At 39.9% G+C, this 22104-nt stretch overlaps 1 protein-coding gene across 2 annotated transcripts in view; it reads left to right on the plus strand.

Annotated features, from left to right (window-relative positions):
* Nucleotides 1–22104, plus strand: part of PI4K2B (phosphatidylinositol 4-kinase type 2 beta) — a 47366-nt gene that overhangs the window by 10253 nt on the left and 15009 nt on the right. For both annotated transcript variants that reach the window (XM_055434423.2, XM_055434424.2), the window contains exons 2-5: nucleotides 14759–14895; nucleotides 16583–16783; nucleotides 17567–17698; nucleotides 19876–20029. In XM_055434423.2, the coding sequence (XP_055290398.1) occupies nucleotides 14759–14895; nucleotides 16583–16783; nucleotides 17567–17698; nucleotides 19876–20029 (624 nt within the window). The remainder of the gene's footprint in view (nucleotides 1–14758; nucleotides 14896–16582; nucleotides 16784–17566; nucleotides 17699–19875; nucleotides 20030–22104) is intronic.

Here is a 22104-nt window from a genome sequence, read left to right on the forward strand (position 1 = left end):
CTGTGAAGCTGTCTGGACCTGGGCTTTTGTTTGCTGGAAGATTTCTGATTACAGTTTCAATTTCCGTGCTTCTGATGGGTCTGTTAAGATTTTCTATTTCTTCCTAGTTCAGTTTTGGAAAGTTGTACTTTTCTAAGAATTTGTCCATTTCTTCCAAATTGTCCACTTTGTTGGCATATAATTGCTGATAGAAGTCTCTTATGAACCTTTGTATTTCTGTGTTGTCGGTTGTGATCTCTCCATTTTCATTTCTAATTTTTTTGATTTGGTTTTTCTCCCTTTGTTTCTTTTTTTTTTTTAATTTATTTTTTTTTATTGGAGGCAAATTATTTTACAATATTATATTGGTTGGTTTTGCCATACACTGACATGAATTTGCCCCGGGTTTACATAAGTTCCCCCTCCTGAACCCCACTCCCACCTCCCTCCTCCCTTTATCCTCCCTCTGGGTCATCCCTGCATGCCAGCCCCGAGCATCCTGTAACATGCATTGACCCTGAACTAGTGATTCATTTCACATATGACAACATACGTGTTTCAATGCCATTCTCCCAAATCATCCCACCCTCACCCTCTCCCATAGAGTCCCAAAGACTGTTCTATACATCTGTGTCTCTTTTGCTGTCTCGTATACAGGGTTATCATTTGCATCTTTCTAAATTCCATATATATGCGTTAGTATATTGTATTGGTGTTTGTCTTTCTGGCTTACTTCACTCTGTATGATAGGCTCCAGTTTCATCCACCTCATTAGAACTGATTCAAATGTATTCTTTTTAATGGCTGAGTAATACTCCATTGTGTATATGCACCAAAGTTTTCTTATCCATTCATCTGCAGATGGACATCTATGTTGCTTCCATGTCCTGGCTATTATAAACAGTGCTGCAGTGAACATTGGAGTACATGTGTCTCTTTCAATTCTGGTTTCCTCGGTGTGTATGCCCAGGAGTGCGATTGCTGGATCATATGGCAGTTCTATTTCCAGTTTTTTGAGGAATCTCGACACTGTTCTCCATAGTGGCTGTACTAGTTTGCATTCCCACCAACAGTGTAAGAGGGTTCCTTTCTCTCCACATCCTCTCCAGCATTTATTGCATGTAGACTTTTGGATAGCAGCCATTCTGACTGGTGTGAAATGGTATCTCATTGTGGTTTTGATTTGCATTTCTCTGATTATGAGGGATGTTGAGCATTGTTTCATGTGTTTGTTAGCCATCTTTATGTCTTCTTTGGAGAAATGTCTGTTTAGTTCTTTGGCCCATTTTTTGATTGGGTCGTTTATTTTTCTGGAATTGAGCTGCAGGAGCTGCTTGTATATTTTGGAGATTAATCCTTTATCCGTTGCTTCATTTGCTATTATTTTCTCCCATTCTGAAGGCTGTCTTTTCACCTTACTTATAGTTTCCTTTGGTGTGCAGAAGCTTTTGATTTTAATTAGGTCCCATTTGTTTATTTTTGCTTTTATTTCCAATATTCTGGGAGGTGGGTCATGGAGGATCCTGCTGTGATTTATGTCGGAGAGTGTTTTGCCTACGTTCTCCTCTAGGAGTTTTATAGTTTCTGGTCTTACATTTAGCTCTCTAATCCATTTTGAATTTATTTTTGTGTATGGTGTTAGGAAGTGTTCTAGTTTCATTCTTTTACAGGTGGCTGACCCGTTTTCCCAGCACCACTTGTTAAAGAGACTGTCTTTTCTCCATTTTGTATTCTTGCCTCCTTTGTCAAAGATAAGGTGTCCATAGGTGCGTAGATTTATCTCTGGGCTTTCTATTTTGTTCCATTGATCTATACTTCTGTCTTTATCCAGTACCATACTGTCTTGATGACTGTGGCTTTGTAGTAGAGCCTGAAGTCCGGCAGGTTAATTCCCCCAGTTCCATTTTTCTTCCTCAAGATTGCTTTGGCTATTCGAGGTTTTTTGTATTTCCATATAAATTGTGAGATTATTTGTTCTAGTTCTGTGAAAAATATCTTTGGTAGCTTGATAGGGATTGCATTGAATGTATAAATTACTTTGGGTAGTATACTCATTTTTACAATATTTATTCTTCCAATCCATGAACATGGTATATTTCTCCATCTATTAGTGTCCTCTTTGATTGCTTTCAGTAGTGTTTTATAGTTTTCTATGTACAAGTCTTTTGTTTCTTTAGGTAGATATATTCCTAAGTATTTAATTCTTTTCGTTGCAACAGTGAATGGAATAGTTTCCTTAATTTCTCTTTCTATTTTCTCATTATTAGTGTATAGGAATGCAAGGGATTTCTGTGTGTTGATTTTATATCCTGCAACATTACTGTAATCATTGATTAGCTCTAGTAGTTTTCTGGTAGAGTGTCTAGGGTTTTCTGTGTAGAGGATCATGTCATCAGCGAACAGTGAAAGTTTTACTTCTTCTTTTCCAATTTGGATTCCTTTTATGTCTTTTTCTGCTCTGATTGCTGTGGCCAAAACTTCCAGAACTATGTTGAATAGTAGTGGTGAGAGTGGGCACCCTTGTCTTGTTCCTGACTTTAGGGGAAATGCTTTCAGTTTTTCACCATTGAGGATAATGTTTGCTGTGGGTTTGTCATATATAGCTTTTATTATGTTGAGGTATGTCCCTTCTATTCCCACTTTCTGGAGGGTTTTTATCATAAATGGATGTTGAATTTTGTCGAAGGCTTTCTCTGCATCTATTGAGATAATCATATGATTTTTATTTTTCAGTTTGTTAATGTGGTGTATTACGTTGATTGATTTGCGGATATTGAAGAATCCTTGCATTCCTGGGATAAAGCCCACTTGGTCATGATGTATGATCTTCTTAATGTGTTGTTGGATTCTGATTGCTAGAATTTTGTTAAGGATTTTTGCATCTATGTTCATCAGTGATATTGGCCTGTAGTTTCCTTTTTTGGTGGGGTCTTTACCAGGTTTTGGGATTAGGGTGATGGTGGCCTCATACAATGAGTTTGGAAGTTTCCCTTCCTCAGCAATTTTCTGGAAGAGTTTGAGTAGAATAGGTGTTAGCTCTTCTCTAAATTTTTGGTAGAATTCGGCTGTGAAGCCGTCTGGACCTGGGCTTTTGTTTGCTGGAAGATTCTTGATTACAGCCTCTAGTTCCGTGCTTGTGATGGGTCTGTTCAGATTTTCTATGTCTTCCTGGTTCAGTTTTGGAAAGTTGTACTTTTCTAGGAATTTGTCCATTTCTTCCACGTTATTCATTTTATTGCCATATAATTGCTGATAGTATTCTCTAATAATCCTTTGTATTTCTGTGTTGTCAGTTGTGATCTCTCCATTTTCATTTCTAATTTTATTGATTTGGTTCTTCTCCCTTTGTTTCTTGATAAGTCTGGCTAGTGGTTTGTCAATTTTGTTTACCTTCTCAAAGAACCAGCTTTTGGCTTTGTTGATTTTTGCTATGGTCTCTTTTGTTTCTTTTGCATTTATCTCTGCCCTAATTTTTACAGTTTCTTTCCTTCTACTGACCCTGGGGTTCTTCATTTCTTCCTTTTCTAGTTGCTTTAGATGTAGAGTTAGGTTATTTAGTTGACTTTTTTCTTGTTTCTTGATGTGTGCCTGTATTGCTATGAACTTCCCCCTTAGTACTGCTTTTACAGTGTCCCAGAGGTTTTGGGTTGTTGTGTTTTCATTTTCATTCATTTCTATGCATATTTTGATTTCTCTTTTGATTTCTTCTATGATTTGTTCATTATTCAGCAGCGTGTTGTTCAGCCTCCATATGTTGGCATTTTTAATAGTTTTTCTCCCGTAATTGAGATCTAATCTTACTGCATTGTGGTCAGAAAAGATGCATGGAATGATTTCAACTTTTTTGAATTTACCAAGGCTAGATTTATGGCCCAGGATGTTATCTATCCTGGAAAAGGTTCCGTGTGCACTTGAGAAAAAGGTGAAATTCATTGTTTTGGGGTGAAATGTCCTATAGATATCTATTAGGTCTAACTGGTCTATTGTATCATTTAAAGTTTGTGTTTCCTTGTTAATTTTCTGTTTAGTTGATCTATCCATAGATGTAAGTGGGGTATTAAAATCTCCCACTATTATTGCATTATTGTTAATTTCCCCTTTCACACTTGTTAGTAATTGTCTTACATATTGCGGTGCTCCTATGTTGGGTGCATAAATATTTATAATTGTTATATCTTCTTCTTGGATTGATCCTTTGATCATTATGTAGTTTCCTTCTTTGTCTCTTTTCACAGCCTTTGTTTTAAAGTCTATTTTATCTGATATGAGTATTGCTACTCCTGCTTTCTTTTGGTCTCTATTTGCATGGAATATCTTCATTTTCAGTCTGTATGTGTCCCTCATTTTGAGGTGGATCTCTTGCAGACAACATATATGGGGGTCTTGTTTTTGTATCCATTCAGCCAGCCTTTGTCTTTTGGTTGGGGCATTCAACCCATTTACCTTTAAGGGAGTTATTGATAAGTACGATTCCGTAGCCATTTTCTTTATTGGTTTGGGTTCGAGTTTATACACCCTTTCTGTGTTTCCTATCTAGAAAAGATCCTTTAGCATTTGTTGGAGAGCTGGTTTGGTAATGCTGAATTCTCTCAGCTTTTGCTTGTCTGTAAAGCTTTTGATTTCTCCTTCATATTTGAATGAGATCCTTGCTGGGTACAGTAGTCTGGGCTGTAGGTTATTTTCTTTCATCACTTTAAGTATGTCTTGCCATTCCCTCCTGGCCTGAAGAGTTTCTGTTGAAAGATCAGCTGTTATCCTTATGGGAATCCCCTTGTGTGTTATTTGCTGTTTTTCCCTTGCTGCTTTTAATATTTGTTCTTTGTGTTTGATCTTTGTTAATTTGATTAATATGTGTCTTGGAGTATTTCGCCTTGGGTTTATCCTGTTGGGGACTCTCTGGGTTTCTTGGACTTGGGTGATTATTTCTTTCCCTATTTTAGGGAAGTTTTCAACTATTATCTCCTCAAGTATTCTTTCATGGTCTTTCTTTTTGTCTTCTTCTTCTGGGACTCCTATGATTCGAATGTTGGAGCGTTTAACATTGTCCCAGAGGTCTCTAATATTGTTCTCATTTCTTTTAATTTGTTTTTCTTTTTTCCTCTCTGTTTCATTTATTTCTACAATTCTATCTTCTAGTTCGCTTATCCTGTCTTCTGCCTCTGTTATTCTACTGTTTGTTCCCTCCAGAGTGTTTCTGATCTCATCTATTGCATTATTCATTGTATATTGACTCTTTTTTATTTCCTTTAAGTCCTTCTTAAACCTTTCTTCCATCTTCTCAATCCTTTTCTCCAGGTTATTTATCTGTAACTCCATTTTGCTTTCAAGATTTTGAATCATTTTCACCACCAAAATTCGAAATTCTTTATCAGGTAGATTCCCTATATCTTCCTCTTTTGTTTGTGTTGGTGGGCATTTATCTTGTTCCTTTACTTGCTGGGTATTTCTCTGCTTCTTCATCTTGCTTATATTGCTTTGCTTGGGGTGGCCTTTCCCTCTTCTGGCCGTTTGTGGAGATCTCTTTATTATGTAGTTTCCTCACTGTGTGTGGGGTTGGACAGGTGACTTGTCAAGGTTCCCTGGTTAGGGAAGCTTGTGTCGATGTTCTGGTGGGTGCAGCTGGATTTGTTCTCTCTGGAGTGCAATGAAGTGTCCAGTAAGGAGTTATGAGATGTCAGTGGGTTTGGAGTGACTTTGGGCAGCCGGTATATTGAAGCTCAGGGCTAGTTTCCTGTGTTACTGGAGAATTTGCGTGGTATGTCTTGCTCTGGAACTTGTTGACCCTTGGGTGGTGCTTGGTTTTAGTGTAGGTATGGAGACGTTTGATGAGCTCCTATCGATTAATGTTCCCTGGAGTCAGGACTTCTCTGGTGTTCTCAGGATTCGGCCTTAAGCCTCTTGCCTCTGGTTTTTGGTCTTATTCTTGGAGTAGCCTCTAGACGTCTCTATCTGTCATTTCCAAGGTGGTTCCCTCTGTTTTAGCTTCTGTTTGCTGGTCTCTTCAGTGTCTAATTTCTGCCCTGATACTAAGGGGTGGGTGGACACTTTTTAAGGCTCAGTTGTTCAGTCTTGTTCTGGGAAGGGAGGGACGCTGCAGTCGAATATCTCTGGCGTCTGTGGGGAGTGCTCGCAGCGTCTCGGCCACACTGGGTTTGCCCCCGCTCACAGCACGTATGCTGTCCCAGTCTACACTGCACAGGCTCTAGGTTGCTCTGCCGGGAACTGTCCGAGGCCGGAGCTGGGTTGTATGCACTTCCCAGGTCTGAGCGGCTCAAGTTCAGGTTCTCAGGTACTCCACAAAGGCGCAGACTTGGTTGGGCCTGCGTTTTGTGCCTTCCCCAGTCCGAGCAGCTCAGGGGACCAGGTGTTTGGCGAGCGCTGTCTCTGTGACTTATCGCCTCCCCAGTCCCCGCCACTCAGTTTTCTGGGTGTACAACCGGCGCACCTTCTCAGGGGGAGATCGACCGGCCCGAGCCCAAGAAGTCCTGAATAGCAACAAGCCTGTCTGCAGTTTGTATCAGACGCCTTTCTGGGGCCGCGGTTGCCCGCTCCGGCTCTGGCTGCGCTCCCTGCCTGTCTCGGCGGGGGATGGGGGATGGGCCAGCCACAGCCAGCTCACTCTGCTCAGTCTTTTATTCTGTGAGCGGGGCTGGCCGTGTCGTAGGTTAGAGCTTTCCGCCTTTTCGTGGGGAAGGTATCCCACAGTCTGCTTTGCTCTCCCCAGTTCTCTCAAATTGTTCTCGCGGCATTCAAGCCCAGTCCTCTCTCTAAGCAGTTCAGCCGGCTCCTCCCTGCCCAGCCCCCGCTTGCTAATGGCGTCTGCAGGCGTCTGCGCTGCTTCTCCGCTGGGAGTTACCATTTGGCGGGTAATCTGTGGGTTTTTAAGAAATCTTAAAAAAAAAAAAGAGGGTTATGTGGCCCTCTGAGCTTCCAAGGCTCGCCACAGATTCGCCAGTGAGAGTGTTTCCTGGTGTTTGGAAACTTCTCTCTTTTTAAAGCCTCCCTACCCGGGACGGAGCTCCGTCCTTACTTCTTCTGTCTCGCTTTTTATCTTTTATGTTTTTTCCTACCTCCTTTCGAAGACAATGGGCTGCTTTTCTGGGTGCCTGACGACCTCTGCCAGCATTCAGAGGTTGTTTTGTGGACTTTACTCCGCGTTCAAATGTTCCTTTGATGAATTGTGGGGGAGAGAGTGGTCTCGCCGTCCTATTCCTCCGCCATCTTGTTTCTCTCCTCCCTTTGTTTCTTGATTAACCTGGCTAATGGTTTGTCAATTTTATTTATCCTCTCAAAGAACCAGCTTTTGGCTTTAATGATTTTTGCTATGGTCTCTTTTGTTTCTTTTGCATTTATTTCTGCCCTAATTTTTAAGATTTCTTTCCTTCTACTAACCCTGGGGTTCTTCATTTCTTCCTTTTTTAGTTGCTTTAGGTGTAGAGTTATTTATTTGACTTTTTTCTTGTTTCTTGAAGTATGCCTGTATTGCTATGAACCTTCCCTTTAGCACTGCTTTTACAGTGTCCCACAGGTTTTGGGTTGTAGTGTTTTCATTTTCATTCATTTCTATGAATATTTTGATTTCTTTTTTGATTTCTGTGATTTGTTGGTTATATTGCAGCGTGTTGTTCAGCCTCCATATGTTGGAATTTTTAATATGTTTTCTCCTGTAATTGAGATCTAATCTTACTGCATTGTGGTCAGAAAAGATGCTTGGAATGATTTCAGTATTTTTGAATTTACCAAGACTAGATTTATGGCCCAGGATGTGATCTATCCTGGAGACAGTTCCATGTTCACTTGAGAAAAAGGTGAAATGTCCTATAGATATCAATTAGGTCTAACTGGTCTATTGTATCATTTAATGTTTGTGTTTTCTTATTAACTTTATGTTTAGTTGATCTATTCATAGGTGTGAGTGGGGTATTAAATTCTCCCACTATTATTGCATTGTTGTTAATTTCCCCTTTCACACTTGTTAGTGTTTGTCTTACATATTGCGGTGCTCCTATGTTGGGTGTATAAATATTTATAATTGTTATATCTTCATCTTGGATTGATCCTTTGATCATTATGTAGTCTCCCTCTTTGTCTCTTTTCACAGCCTTTATTTCAAAGTCTATTTTATCCGATATGAATATTGTACTCCTGCTTTCTCTTGGTCTCTATTTGTGTGGAATATCGTTTTCCAGCCCTTCACTTTCAGTCTGTGTGTGTCCCTCGTTTTGAGGTGGGTCTCTTGTAGACAACATATATGGGGTCTTGTTTTTGTATCCATTCAGCCAGCCTTTGTCTTTTGGTTGGGGCATTCAACCCATTTACGTTTAAGGTAATTATTGATAAGTATGATCCCGTTGCCATTTTCTTTATTGCTTTGGGTTCGAGTTTATACACCCTTTCTGTGTTTCTTGTCTAGAGAAGGTCCTTTAGCATTTGTTGGAGAGCTGGTTTGGTGATGCTGAATTCTCTCAGCTTTTGCTTGTCTGTAAAGCTTTTAATTTCTCCTTCATATTTGAATGAGATCCTTGCTGGGTACAGTAATCTGGGCTGTAGGTTATTTCTTTCATCACTTTAAGTATGCCCTGCCATTCCCTCCTGGCCTGAAGAGTTTCTATTGAAAGATCAGCTGTTATCCTTATGGGGATCCCCTTGTGTGTTATTTGTTGTTTTTCCCTTGCTGCTTTTCTTTTTCTTTTTTGAACAAAAATAAAAAGTGGTTTATTGATTACATAAGATTTCAGCTCTAATAATATATATTATAAACTTTAGGAATTAGAAATAAATGACTTTATATTTTACCAAGAATAATCTAAGTTATGGCAGCATGTTTGATGAATATTAAAATCCTGCAGTTATCATATATCTGTTTTTCAGAAAATCAGGAAGTCTTCATCCAAGTTTTATATTATGTCATGATACAGTAACCCCCATACACACATTTAAGTAGAAATAAGACATTCTATGTTTTCTGTTTTGGCAAATCCTCCTTTTGTCATACAGATATACCCTCCTAAAGTTAATTTCTTACAAGATATGAATTTCAGAGAAGTTCAGAGAAGCATTTGGTTGCTGCCTCATGCCCTTGCTGCTTTTAATATTTGTTGTCTGTGTTTGATCTTTGTTAATTTGATTAATATGTGTCTTAGGGTGTTTAACCTTGGGTTTATCCTGTTTGGGACTCTCTGAGTTTCTTGGACTTGAGTGATTATTTTCTTTCCCATTTTAGGGAAGTTTTCAACTATTATCTCCTCAAGTATTTTTTCATGGTCTTTCTCTTTGTCTTCTTCTTCTGGGACTCCTATGATTCAAATGTTGGGGCATTTAACATTGTCCCAGAGGGCTCTGAGATTGTCCTCATTTCTTTTAATTTGTTTTTCTTTTTTCCTCTCTGTGTCATTTATTTCTACCATTCTATCTTCTACCTCACTTATCCTATCTTCTGCTTCCGTTATTCTATTGTTGGTTCCCTCCAGAGTGTTTCTGATCTCATTTATTGCATTATTCATTATATATTGACTCTTTTTTATTTCTTCTAGGTCCTTGTTAAACCTTTCTTGCATCTTCTCAATCCCTGTTTCCAGGCTATTTATCTGTAACTCCATTTTGTTTTCAATATTTTGGATCATTTTCACTATTATCATTCATTATTCTTTATCAGGTAGATTCCCTATCTCTTCCTCTTTTGTTTGGTTTGGTGAGCATTTATCCTGTTCCTTTACTGCTGGATATTTCTCTGCCTCTTCATCTTGTTTATATTGCTGTGTTTGGGGTGGCCTTTCCATATTCTGGCAGTTTGTGGAGTTCTCTTTATTGTGGAATTTCCTCGCTGTGTGTGGGGTTGGATGGGTGGCTTGTCAAGGTTCCCTGGTTAGGGAAGCTTGCATCATTGTTCTGTTGGGTGGAGCTGAATTTCTTCTTTCTGGAGTGCAGTGAAGTGTTCAGTAATGGCCCTTGGGTGGTGCTTGGTTTCAGTGTAGGTAAAGATGATGCTGTGAAAGTGCTGCACTCAATATGCCAGCAAATTTGGAAAACTCAGCAGTGGCCACAGGACTGGAAAAGGTCAGTCTTCATTCCAATCCCAAAGAAAGGCAATGCCAAAGAATGCTCAAACTACCACACAATGGCACTCATCTCACACGCTAGTAAAGTCATGCTCAAAATTCTCCAAGCCAGGCTTCAGCAATATGTGAACCGTGAACTCCCAGATGTTCAAGCAGGTTTTAGAAAAGGCAGAGGAACCAGAGATCAAATGCCAACATCCGCTGGATCATGGAGAAAGCAAGAGAGTTCCAGAAAAACATCTATTTCTGCTTCATTGACTATGCCAAAGCCTTTGACTGTGTGGATCACAGTAAACTGTGGAAAATTCTGAAAGACATGGGAATACCAGACCACCTGACCTGCCTCTTGAGAAACCTGTATGCAGGTCAGGAAGCAACAGTCAGAACTGTACATGGAACAACAGACTGGTTCCAAATTGGGAAAGGGGTATGTCAAGGCTGTATATTGTCACCCTACTTATTTAGCTTATATGCAGAGCACATCATGAGAAACGCTGGGCTGGAAGAAGCACAAGCTGGAATCAAGATTGCCAGGAGAAATATCAATAACCTCAGATATGCAGATGACACTACCCTTATGGCAGAAAGTGAAGAGGAACTCAAAAGCCTCTTGATGAAAGTGAAAGAGGAGAGTGAAAAGGTTGGCTTGAAGCTCAACATTCAGAAAACAAAGATCATGGCATCTGGTCCCATCACTTCATGGGAAATAGATGGAAAAACAGTGGAAACAGTGTCGGACTTTGTTTTTTTGGGCTCCAAAATCACTGCAGATGTTGATTGCAGCCATGAAATAAAAAGACGCTTGCTCCTTGGAAGGAAAGTTATGACCAACCTAGATAGCATATTAAAAAGCAGAGACATTACTTTGCCAACCAAGGTCCTTCTAGTCAAGGCTATGGTTTTTCTCGTGGTCATGCATGGATGTGAGAAAGCTTGGACTATGAAGAAAGCTGATCGCTGAAGAATTGATGCTTTTGAACTGTGGTGTTGGAGAAGACTCTTGAGAGTCCCTTGTACTGCAAGGAGATCCAACCAGTCTATTCTGGAGATCAACCCTGGGTGTTCATTGGAAGGACTGATGCTAAAGCTGAAACTGCAATACTTTGGCCACCTCATGCGACGAGTTGACTCACTGGAAAAGACTCTGATGCTGGGAAAGGTTGGGGGTGGGAGGAGAAGGGGACGACAGAGAATGAGATGGCTGGATGGCATCACCGACTCTGTGGACATGAGTTTGAGTGAACTCCGGGAGTTGGTGATGGACAGGGAGGCCTGGCGTGCTGTGATTCATGGGGTCGCAAAGAGTCAGACACGACTGAGCGACTGAACTGAACTGAACTGAACTGATGGAGGCATTTGATGAGCTTCTGTCGATTAATGTTCCCTGCAGTCAGGAGTTCTCTGGTGTTCTCAGGATTTGGACTTAAGCCTCCTGCCTCTGGTTTTCAGTCTTATTCTTACAGTAGCCTCAAGACTTCTCCATCTCCTTTCGAAGACAATGGTCTGCTTTTCTGGGTACCTGATGTCCTTTGCCAGCATTCAGAAGTTGTTTTGTGGAATTTACTCAGCGTTCAAATGTTCTTTTGATGAATTTGTGGGGGAGAAAGTGGTCTCCCCATCCTATTCCTCTGTCATCTTAGGGCTGCCTCATCTCCCTTCATTCTTAAGAATTTTCATGGACTAGATCTGAAAATAGTATATCAATTTTATGAACATGACTAAATACTTGGATTATTTATTGTTTTAAGTAGGTTAAATAAGCCCAAGGGCCCTTTTTGCAATATTCTTCTCAGCATAAGCTTTTAAAAATTAGTGAATAATAGTTCTATGTCTGAATTAAGGCAAGTTTTAAATTAAGGAAATTTTTCATAATATTTACATGTAAAAACATTTATATGCCTTTCAAGAAAGATGTGAGTATTGAACTTGTCTGCCATTTTAAATGATTAATTATTAATTCTTCAAATATTTATTGAATGCCTCTTACGTTCCAGGAACTGTAAAAAGTTGGGTATGTAGCAGTGAAAGATATACTTGTTCTTGGAACTCACAAAATAGCTAAGTTGTGTGATAGGTTAGGTGATAAGTGCTAAGCAGAAAAATGAAGTGGAGGTTAGGGGAGATTGGGTAGAGTCTTGGGGGCCAATATTAGAACTTAGATTTTTTTCTTTTGAATGAGATGGAGAGTCACTGGACTGCCCCATGAGTGAAAGTGCTGGGTCCTCACCACTAGACTGCCAGGCAATTAACTGACTTAGGTTTTAGAAGGATTCTATAACTTCCCTGTTGAGTATAGAGAGGAGACCCATTAAGAGACTCTTGTGACAGTCTAAGCTAGAGTTGATAGTGATTTGAATCACATGGAAGGAATGGAGATTGTAAGAAGTGGTTAGATTCTGGATGTTCATTTAAGGTGGAGCTACACAACCTGCTGATGGATTGGATGTGGAGGGTGAGAGAGTGAGGTCATGGATGATTCCAAAGCTTTTCACAAGACACCTAGATTTTCAATTGCCAGTAATACAGGGAATACTGTGAGTGAGGCAGTCGAGAGAAAATGAATTGAGTTTGAGGCAGTAAAGTTTGAGCTGTCTGCTAAACATACAAGTGGAGAAGCTGGGTATAGTAATCTGGGGTTCAGGGCAGAAGTGCAGGCTTGAGATATTAATCTGAAAGTCATAAGTGCTAATGAGGAAGAAGAGGACCATGAACTGAACCTGGGCTTTCCAGAGTTAAGCTGCTAGGAAGGTGAAAATGAGCCCACAAGAGACTGAAAAAGAGGAGCCGTTGAAATGGAAGGACAACCTGGGGAAATGGCATCTTGACAGTCAAGTGAAGTCAAGTCAAGTTTCATGTGTTTGTGGAAATGATCCAATAGCGAGGGAAATACTGATTCAGGAAAGAACTGCTAAAGAAACGTCCTGGGGTAGGGCTTCCCTGGTAGGGGTCAGATGGTAAAGAATCCACCTGCAATGTGGGACACCTGGGTTCAATCCCTGGGTTGGAAAGATCTCCTGAAGGAGGGCATGGCAGCCCACTCCAGTATTCTTGCCTGGAGAATCCCCATGGACAGGGGAGCCTGGCAGGCTACAGTCCATGGGGTCACAAAGTTGGACACAACTGAGCAACTAAGCACACAGTCAGAGAGATAGGCCTAGTATACAAAGTGGAAGAGTCAACCTTAGATTTTGGATCATTTCTGTACAGTAATAAGCAGAAGGCAGAGAATGCGAAGGGGTAAGTATGATGCTGAGGGCGGATGATCATTTTTCCTGCCTGCTTCTGTTTTCTTCTTGAAATAGGAAGCTAGATCATCTGCTAAGATGAAAGAGTTGTTGGGAATATGAGGAGAGGAGAGGGTATGAGATAGTTGTTCAGAAGAGTGGGAGAGTCTGTGTGTCAGGGAAGTTGTCCTAGTTTAGGATATTATAACAAAATACCCTAGCCTACGTGGCTTTTTAACAACAGATTTATTGCTAAGTTCTGGAGGCTGGGAAGTCCAAAATCAGGGTGTCAGCATGATCAGGTTCTTGGCAAGGGCTCACTTCTTGGCTTGCAGATGGCAGCCTTCTCCCCGGCTCTTCACATGGCCTAACTCTATCATGGAATCCCCACCCTCGTGGCCTCATCTGAGCCTAATTACTTCCCCCCAAGTCCCGCTCCATATGTGGTCACATTGGAGATTAAGGCCTAGAAGTATTTCAGAGGAACACAAGCATTCAGTCTTTAACTGGAATGTAGTATGCTCCCCAGACAACATGAAGAGTCCAGCTGAGGTTTGTGGGTTTTTTTAAAAGGGGAGACACCAGGCATTTAAGGGAAGACACCAGGCGTTGTGTTTGGCAAGTTCAGCTGTCCAGGTACAGGCACAGTCAGTAGACAGTTGGATTTAACCAGGATTGAGATTTTACAGGTAGCTATGATGAGGAGTGGGAATAAGAGAGTGATTTTAGTGATGATTAACCATAATTTATGCTGTCCAAGGAGGGACACAAAGTGGGTGAAGACCCTTGAGCAGTATTTGGTAGATCAGTGCTTTAAAGGCCCTAGTGGGATGGAAGAATTTTTGGACTCAGGATGCCAGAGGCAGTGAACTAGGAAAATAGAAGATGACTGAAATGCTAAGTGTGATGCGGTTTCAGGTATTGGTGATGATATATCTGAGGAATGACTGCAAATGCAGGCTGAGGCTGGTTGAAGAACAAAATCACTGGGAGGGAGGAGTTCAAGTTAACACAGGGAAATTGTGTGATTTTTTCTTCAGGATAGGAAATCTTGTTTTCCTTGTGTCTTAACTTGATACTTAAAGTGGGGTTAGAAAAGAAAAAAAAGACATCAAAATACTCCATGGGAAAAAAAGTGAAAGCATTAGTCGCTCAGTCGTGTCCAATTCTTTGTGACCCTATGGCCTGTAGCCCTCCAGGCTCCTCTGTCCTAGCCAGAATACTGGAGTGGGTAACCATTCTCTTCTCCAGGGGATCTTCCCATCCCAAGCATTGAACCCGGGTCTCCTGCATTGCAGGTAGATTCTTTCCTGTCTGAGCCACCAGGAAAGTCTACATTTTTCTGTGCCTAAATGTCTTAACACTGGTAACCTAATCTAGTATTACAGGTCCATGTTGTGAGCTCATATGTTGTCAGCTATTCTCATAGCTGGTCTTTCTTCTTTTTTGCATTCTGTATTAATGTTTTTCTTAATGCAATAATTGTTGATTCTTCAGAGTTGAACACATTTTTGGATGATCCAGAATTTGCCGATGTTATATTGAAAGCAGAACAAGCAATAGAATTTGAAGTTTATCCAGAAAGAATCTCTCAAGGTTCAAGTGGAAGTTACTTTGTGAAGGATCCTAAGAGGGTGAGAATTTCATAGACCTACTATACATAACAGACCTTTTGGAAAACACTAATTTTAATGTGAAGTCATTATGAGTTTCTGAAGATATTTTCCTAATAAAACTGGTGCACCCTCTTTTCAGAAATAAAGGTCAGTTTATTTTTAACTAAAGCACCCTACTGTTTAAAACTAGAGCTGTTTGTATAATTTCTGTTTTATTATTTTAATACTTGGCTTCAAGTGTTTATTGAATACTCAACATTCAGCTCTGGATTTGTGGGGTTTATATTCACAAGTCCTTGTTGTTGAGTTGCTAAGGTGTGTCCGACTCTTTGTGAGTCCATGGACTTCAGCACACAGGGCTCATCTTTCTTCCACTATCTCCCGGAGTTTGCTCGAATTCATGTCCATTGCGTCGAGTGCTATCAAAGCAGAGGTTTCTTTTACCCTCAGAATATTTTTTCCAGCATTATTATACCAAAGAAGGATCCTGGGCAGTGTGAAGTTTGAAGGCATTGGAATGTAACAAAATGAAATGAACCAAAGAATAATCCTAAGGCAGAAAAGAGAGCCTGATATGGACTTTGTTCAACTCCATTTAGAATTTTTAAAAAATCTGTATTATCATTTCTAAAAGCTTTCTGAATGATTCATAGCCATCAGTTCTTTTTTCAGGAGGAAAAACAGATTACAATTCTACCCAAATATTTTTTCAAAGACTGAAGTTATATTTTTTAAAACAGTCTTTTTGAGATTTTAATATATATATGTAGGTAGTGTCAATGTCTCAATCTTTATTCCAAGCTTGATTTCTTGATTTGTTCTTGTTGACTTCTTTATTAGTGACTCAGACTTTACTGCATTATAAAGCAATTATATACTTATAATAAGATTTTTTATTTCTTATCTAAGGATAATTCAGCTTCTAAATTTAACATGAATATGTTTTATCAGACCAATAATAAAGACAATTCTAACAGGATATATATGCTTGATGGGGAAAGACTTTTAGACATCCATAAGCAGTTTTTTTTAAGAGGAGAGAATTTATTTAAAATTGGTTCATAAAAAAAAATTGAAAAAAGAGTAGCAGAATCTGGCAGCATAGATGTCACTATATCTTGTCATTTCCTTTGTATCTTAGAGATGACTTTTTGTCACTGGATTTATTCATTTAACAAATGCTTGAATGCCTACTGTATGCCAGGTACTGTTCTGAGTACTGGTGATACAGCCCTCACAGAGAAAGTCCCTGCCCTTTTAGAATGCACACCTGCTGGGAAGGTAGATAATGAATGAACATAGAATTTGAATATTTAATAGATATTGAATAATAACACTGTTTGACCTAGGTCGCTGATTTTCAAACATTTTAAAATCAGCAGAACCCTTTTTTAACTACGGCATCCATTATGTTAAATGGGTGAAACCAGAGGATAGGGTCACAGAGCTCTTGCCCCTCACCTTCTCTAGGGTTTCTCAGAGCACAGTTTGAAAACCACTAGCTCAAAAGATTATTGATTTTAGATTGTTGAATGAGAAGGAGTGTAAAACTGTGACTGGAATTAAAACTCTTAATTGTTAAGGGTTATGCCCAAATCTGTGGTGGGAAGAGTAGAAAAAGACCAGAATGCATTTTATGGATTATCATCTCTTTTAATTTGTTAGATTAAAAGTCTAACAAAGTGTTTACTTTCTTCCTATATAGAAAATTATTGGTGTGTTTAAACCCAAATCAGAAGAGCCTTATGGTCACCTGAATCCAAAATGGACCAAATACGTTCACAAGGTCTGCTGCCCTTGCTGCTTTGGCAGGGGCTGCCTGCTTCCTAACCAGGGATACCTTTCCGAAGCTGGTGCCTACCTTGTGGACGAAAAGCTTCATCTGGGCATTGTACCAAAAACAAGGGTAAAGGAGGCATTCTTTCTGTCATTCTTTCTATCATGTACTTCTAGTATACAGAATCTAAAGTCACGGTTGGTGATCCTGAGTCACAAATGACCAGTAAATTTATTCTAGTGTCAGTCAGTTGGTTCAGTCACTCAGTCATGTCCAGCTCTTTGTGACCCAAGGACTTCAGCACGCCAGGCCTCCCTGTCCATCACCGACTCCTGGAGCTTGCTCAAACTCATGTCCATCGAGTCAATGATGCCATCCAACCATCTCATCCTCTGTTGTCACCTTCTTCTACTGCCTTCAATCTTTCCCAGCATCAGGATCTTTTCCAATAATGTAGACACACAGAATATCCAAGGGAATATCTCTTTCTCACGTGAGCTGAGATGATGCTGACAAAAAGAAGAGAAAGAACCAGCATTTAGAAAGCAGAAAGAAAGCAGTGATCTACAGATTCTGTTGAAGGTAGAGATAACTAACATACTCAGAAGATTCCTGTCTTTTTGGCCTTTATACATTTTTACTTAAAGTTCTCTAAATCTTCCTTCCTAATTCTACATACTTCTTTCTTCCACTGGCCAATTTTAGGCTACCTCTCTCAGAAAAAAATACATGTGTGCCATTTAACTAACTTTGCAAAGTCTCTTAGCTTTTCTGTTTTAGAGTCTCAGGGACATTTAGTATAGCATTAAACTTCACTCATTTACAGCATTAGTGTGAGTTCCACGGTATATGTGAATAGACATACTATAATGCAAATTCTAATAGCCATTTCTCTAAACTGTACATTTCTAGGTGGTTTGGCTTGTCAGTGAGACGTTTAACTACAGTGCAATTGACCGTGCAAAATCTAGAGGCAAAAAGTATGCTTTAGAGAAAGTGCCAAAAGTAGGTAGAAAATTTCATCGGATAGGACTTCCTCCTAAGGTAAGTTACTGTGATGAGCTTTGTTGGGGGTGGGGCGGTGTGGCGAAGGGCGGGCAATTCATCACATATTGGGCTTCCCAGATGGCACAGTGGTAAAGAATCTGCCTGCCAATACAGGAGGTACAAGAGACACAGGTTCAATCCCTGGGTCGGGAAGACCCCCTGGAGAAGGAAATGGCAACCCACTCCAGTATTCTTGCCTGGAGAATCCCATGGACAGAGGAGCCTGGTGGACTACAGTCCATGGGGTCACAAAAAGTCAGACAAAACGAAGCACACAAAAACTTCAACAAACTTCATCACATATTACCAGAGCTCTGTAGGCTCTGTGCTTTGGGCTGTGGATATATTAGTAAAAACGTTTTTCTCATCTTCAAGAGCTTGTAGTAACAAGCAGCCTCAACACAATATGATAAAACTGTTAATGATGATTAAGTGCGGAGAGCTTAGAGTGGGTAGAGGAGGGATATTTAACCCAGTTCGGAGAGCTGGGGAATTTCAAGAGGAGATTGCACCTAAGGCTTTATAAAGTTACAGCTGAAAGTATAGGCCGAGAATTAGACCTAGACTGTACTCCAAGCCTCTTCACCAGTTAGCTCTGAGACCTTGGACAAGTCACTTATTCTCCAAGCTCCAGTTTCTATAAATCGAGGATGACAGAAACTACTAGGGTTGTGATAATATCAGGTACTTGGTATAGTCCCTGGCACATAGTAAATGGTAGTAACCAGGTTTACTCACTATATATTAGATTTTGTTTTTTCCTTATCATAGGTTTTAAATAAACCTAAGGGATGATTCACTTCACTTCAAGGGATGATTAGCAACTAGCTCAGCAAGGGTAGTGAAGGTTAATGGAAAAAGCATACTAAAAAAAGTACTAGACTTCTTATTTTTTCTAATATATTTAACCTGCAATTTTTTTTGTTTTGTTGTTGCTATGCATTTATCTATATAAAAGAATTAGAGTAAGAACTACATAGTTAACTTGTCTTTAATATTGTACTCCAAGTAAGCAGGAAAATTTGAAAACATTGACAAGGCTTGTTACTCCTTGCATATGCTGAGGTAATTTCCCTATTTATGACTGCTAGGACCTTATTATGAGTGCTTTAGAGAAAACATTTAGGAAGTCATTAAAATTTCATGCCAACAACAAGTCACATAAAGTGTTAAGAGATGTCTATTTTTGGCATCACCATCCAGCTTGTAGGATTTTAATTCCCCAACCAGGGATCGAACCCCCAGCCCCTCAGCGGTGAAAGCAGGTAGTCCTAACCACTGGACTGCCGGGGAATTCCTGAGATAGATTTTCTTTGTAGTGATTTGTTTGTATTTATGAAGCCAGCTTCCCTGATGGCTCAGACTGTAAAGAACCTGCCTCAAGGCAGGAGGCCTGGGTTCGATCCCTCAGTAAGGATGATCCCCTGGAGGAGGAGATGGCAACCCACTCCAGTATTCTTGCCTGGAGAATCCCATGGACAAAGGAGGCCAACTAGGTTACCATTATCTATGTATTCTGTGCTGTTTAAATTTGTATTTTCTTCTTTAAAAAAATTGTTTAATGTTAACAGCTCATAATTTTAGTGATAGGAAACCTTATAATATAGATATATCTTTAAGGAAAGGACTTTTTTAAAAACCACTGTAGAGGTTATGATTAAGTCTTTAAAATTTATTACAGGATCTTTAAGCTGCATAGTTAAATAATTCATTCATTTTAAAAAATAAAGTTATTTTCTGTTGTAAAAAAGAATCTTAATGTATTTTTCCAGTAAGATAAAATTACACTATTATTAAATAGCCAAGATAGGTACAGATTTTGGTCTTCATAATTGAATTCATTTTAATAAATATTTTTAGAAAATAGCATTCTCGTTGAGAAAAGTGCCTCAAGGACATGTGTGTATTTTCCTTTTCAATTATCCTAAAATAGCTTCTATGCTCCTTAAAAGTCTAGGATTGATCATTTTTTATTTGCTATGTATTCTTTATGTGATTATTTTAAATTAATGTATAAAAATAGTTTTCTTGATAAATGTGGCTTATGTAAATTAGTGTTAATTTCAGTTTTTCTTATTGTGTTTATATAAATATGACAGTACTGCTGAGAAATTTTAAAGGTAATTCCTTTGTTCTTGTATTTTCTTTTCTAACTATAATTCTTTAAATTATAGATTGGTTCCTTTCAGTTATTTGTTGAAGGTTACAAGGAGGCTGAATGTTGGCTTAGGAAATTTGAAGCTGACCCTTTGCCTGAGAATATTAGAAAACAGTTTCAGTCACAGTTTGAAAGATTAGTTGTTTTGGATTACATCATCAGAAATACAGGTATGGAAGTTCTCTCATTTGTTTACTCACATCTTCTTAACTTTCAAACTGTATTCAGCTCTTGTTTATCCAAATCAAAGATGTAAAGTTTTGCTGTAGTAGTCTTAAGGCTACTTTTTGAAAAAGACAAAGTCTTTTTCTTTGCCTGCCTTGGAAAGCAGAGATGTAGTGCCGACTCTCCCAGGCAGAATTAACCTCATACTGGAGATTCTGACTCAGGGTGGGCTCCTGCCCCAGTGATAGTGATGAGTACCTGTCCTTCAGGTGGAGTTTCTTGGCAGCAGTACAAAGCCTGCTGGAAATTGGAGATGTTATCTGCATAATATGAATAATTAAAACTTGATTGTGTAAGTTATTTTAGATGCTTATTTTGAAATTAGATGACTGTAGTACAGTCTGTAAGCACAACAAACTCTTAATTTTTTCTGTGATGGCAGGGAGCAGTGACGTTGTTGATCACTTGAAGCAGTGATTCCCAAATGTGGTTCCCTGGTCTGTTTTAGGGTCAGTGTTATGTGGGCCCAAATGCATCTTTTGGGAACCCATCCCAATCCACTGAATGTGGGTCCAGCAGTTAGTGTTTTAACAGGTCCTATTGGAGAAGGAAATGGCAACCCACTCCAGTGTTCTTGCCTGGAGAATCCCAGGGACGGGGAAGCCTGGTGGGCTGCCGTCTGTGGGGTCGCACAGAGTCGGACACAACTGAAGCGACTTAGCAGCAGCAGCAGCATGGGGCTTCCCTGGTAGTTCAGTCGGTGAAGAATCTGCCTGCAGTGCAGGAGACCCGGGTTCAGTCCCTGGGTCAGGAAGATCCACTGGAGAAGGAAAAGGCAACCCACTCCAGTATTCTTGCTTGGAAGATCCTATGGACAGAGGAGCCTGGCAGGCTACAGTTCATAGGGTCACAAAGAGTTGGACATAGCTGAAGGGACTAAATTTCCACCCACCAGGTAATTCTGATGTACTCTGAAACTTGAAAACTCTAGTTCAGACTTTTTGCTCATTTATATTAGTTTCTGAAAAAACATTATGTACCTCTTTAGATTCATCTTTTAAAATCATATAGTCTTTTTTTTTAATTTTTTAATTTAATTTTTTAAAATTTATTGGAGGCTAATTATTTTACAATATTATATTGGTTGGTTTTGCCATACATTGACATGAATCCACCCCGGGTGTACATGAGTTCCCCCTCCTGAACCCCCCTCCCACCTCCCTGCTCCCCTTATCTTCCCTCTGGGTCATCCCCCAACGCCAGCCCCGAGCATCCTGTAACATGCATCGACCCCGAACTGGCGATTCATTTCACATATGATAATATACATGTTTCAATGCCATTCTCCCAAATCATCCCACCCTCACCCTCTCCCACAGAGTCCCAAAGACTGTTCTATACATCTGTGTCTCTTTTGCTGTCTCGTATACAGGGTTATCATTTGCATCTTTCTAAATTCCATATATATGCGTTAGTATATTGTATTGGAGAAGGCAATGGCACCCCACTCCAGTACTCTTGCCTGGAAAATCCCATGGACGGAGGAGCCTGGTAGGCTGCAGTCCATGGGGTCGCTAAGAGTTGGACACGACTGAGCGACTTCAGTTTTACTTTTCACTTTCATGCATTGGAGAAGGAAATGGCAACCCACTCCAGTGTTCTTGCCTGGAGAATCCCAGGGATGGCGGAGCCTGGTGGGCTGCCGTCTATGGGGTCGCACAGAGTCGGACACGACTGAAGTGACTTAGCAGCAGCAGCAGCATATTGTATTGGTGTTTGTCTTTCTGGCTTACTTCACTCTGTATAATAGGCTCTAGTTTCATCCACCTCATTAGAACTGGTTCAAATGCATTCTTTTTAATGGCTGAGTAATACTCCATTGTGTATATGTACCAAAGCTTTCTTATCCGTTCGTCTGCAGATGGACATCTAGGTTGCTTCCATGTCCTGGCTATTATAAACAGTGCTGCGATGAACATTGGAGTACACGTGTCTCTTTCAATTCTGGTTTCCTCGGTGTGTATGCCCAGGAGTACGATTGCTGGATCATATGGCAGTTCTATTTCCAGTTTTTTGAGGA

The sequence above is a fragment of the Moschus berezovskii genome, chromosome 5 (assembly GCF_049115385.1).
Source record: "Moschus berezovskii isolate FMDL1 chromosome 5, NW_MosBer_1.0, whole genome shotgun sequence".
Lineage (NCBI taxonomy): Eukaryota > Metazoa > Chordata > Mammalia > Artiodactyla > Moschidae > Moschus > Moschus berezovskii.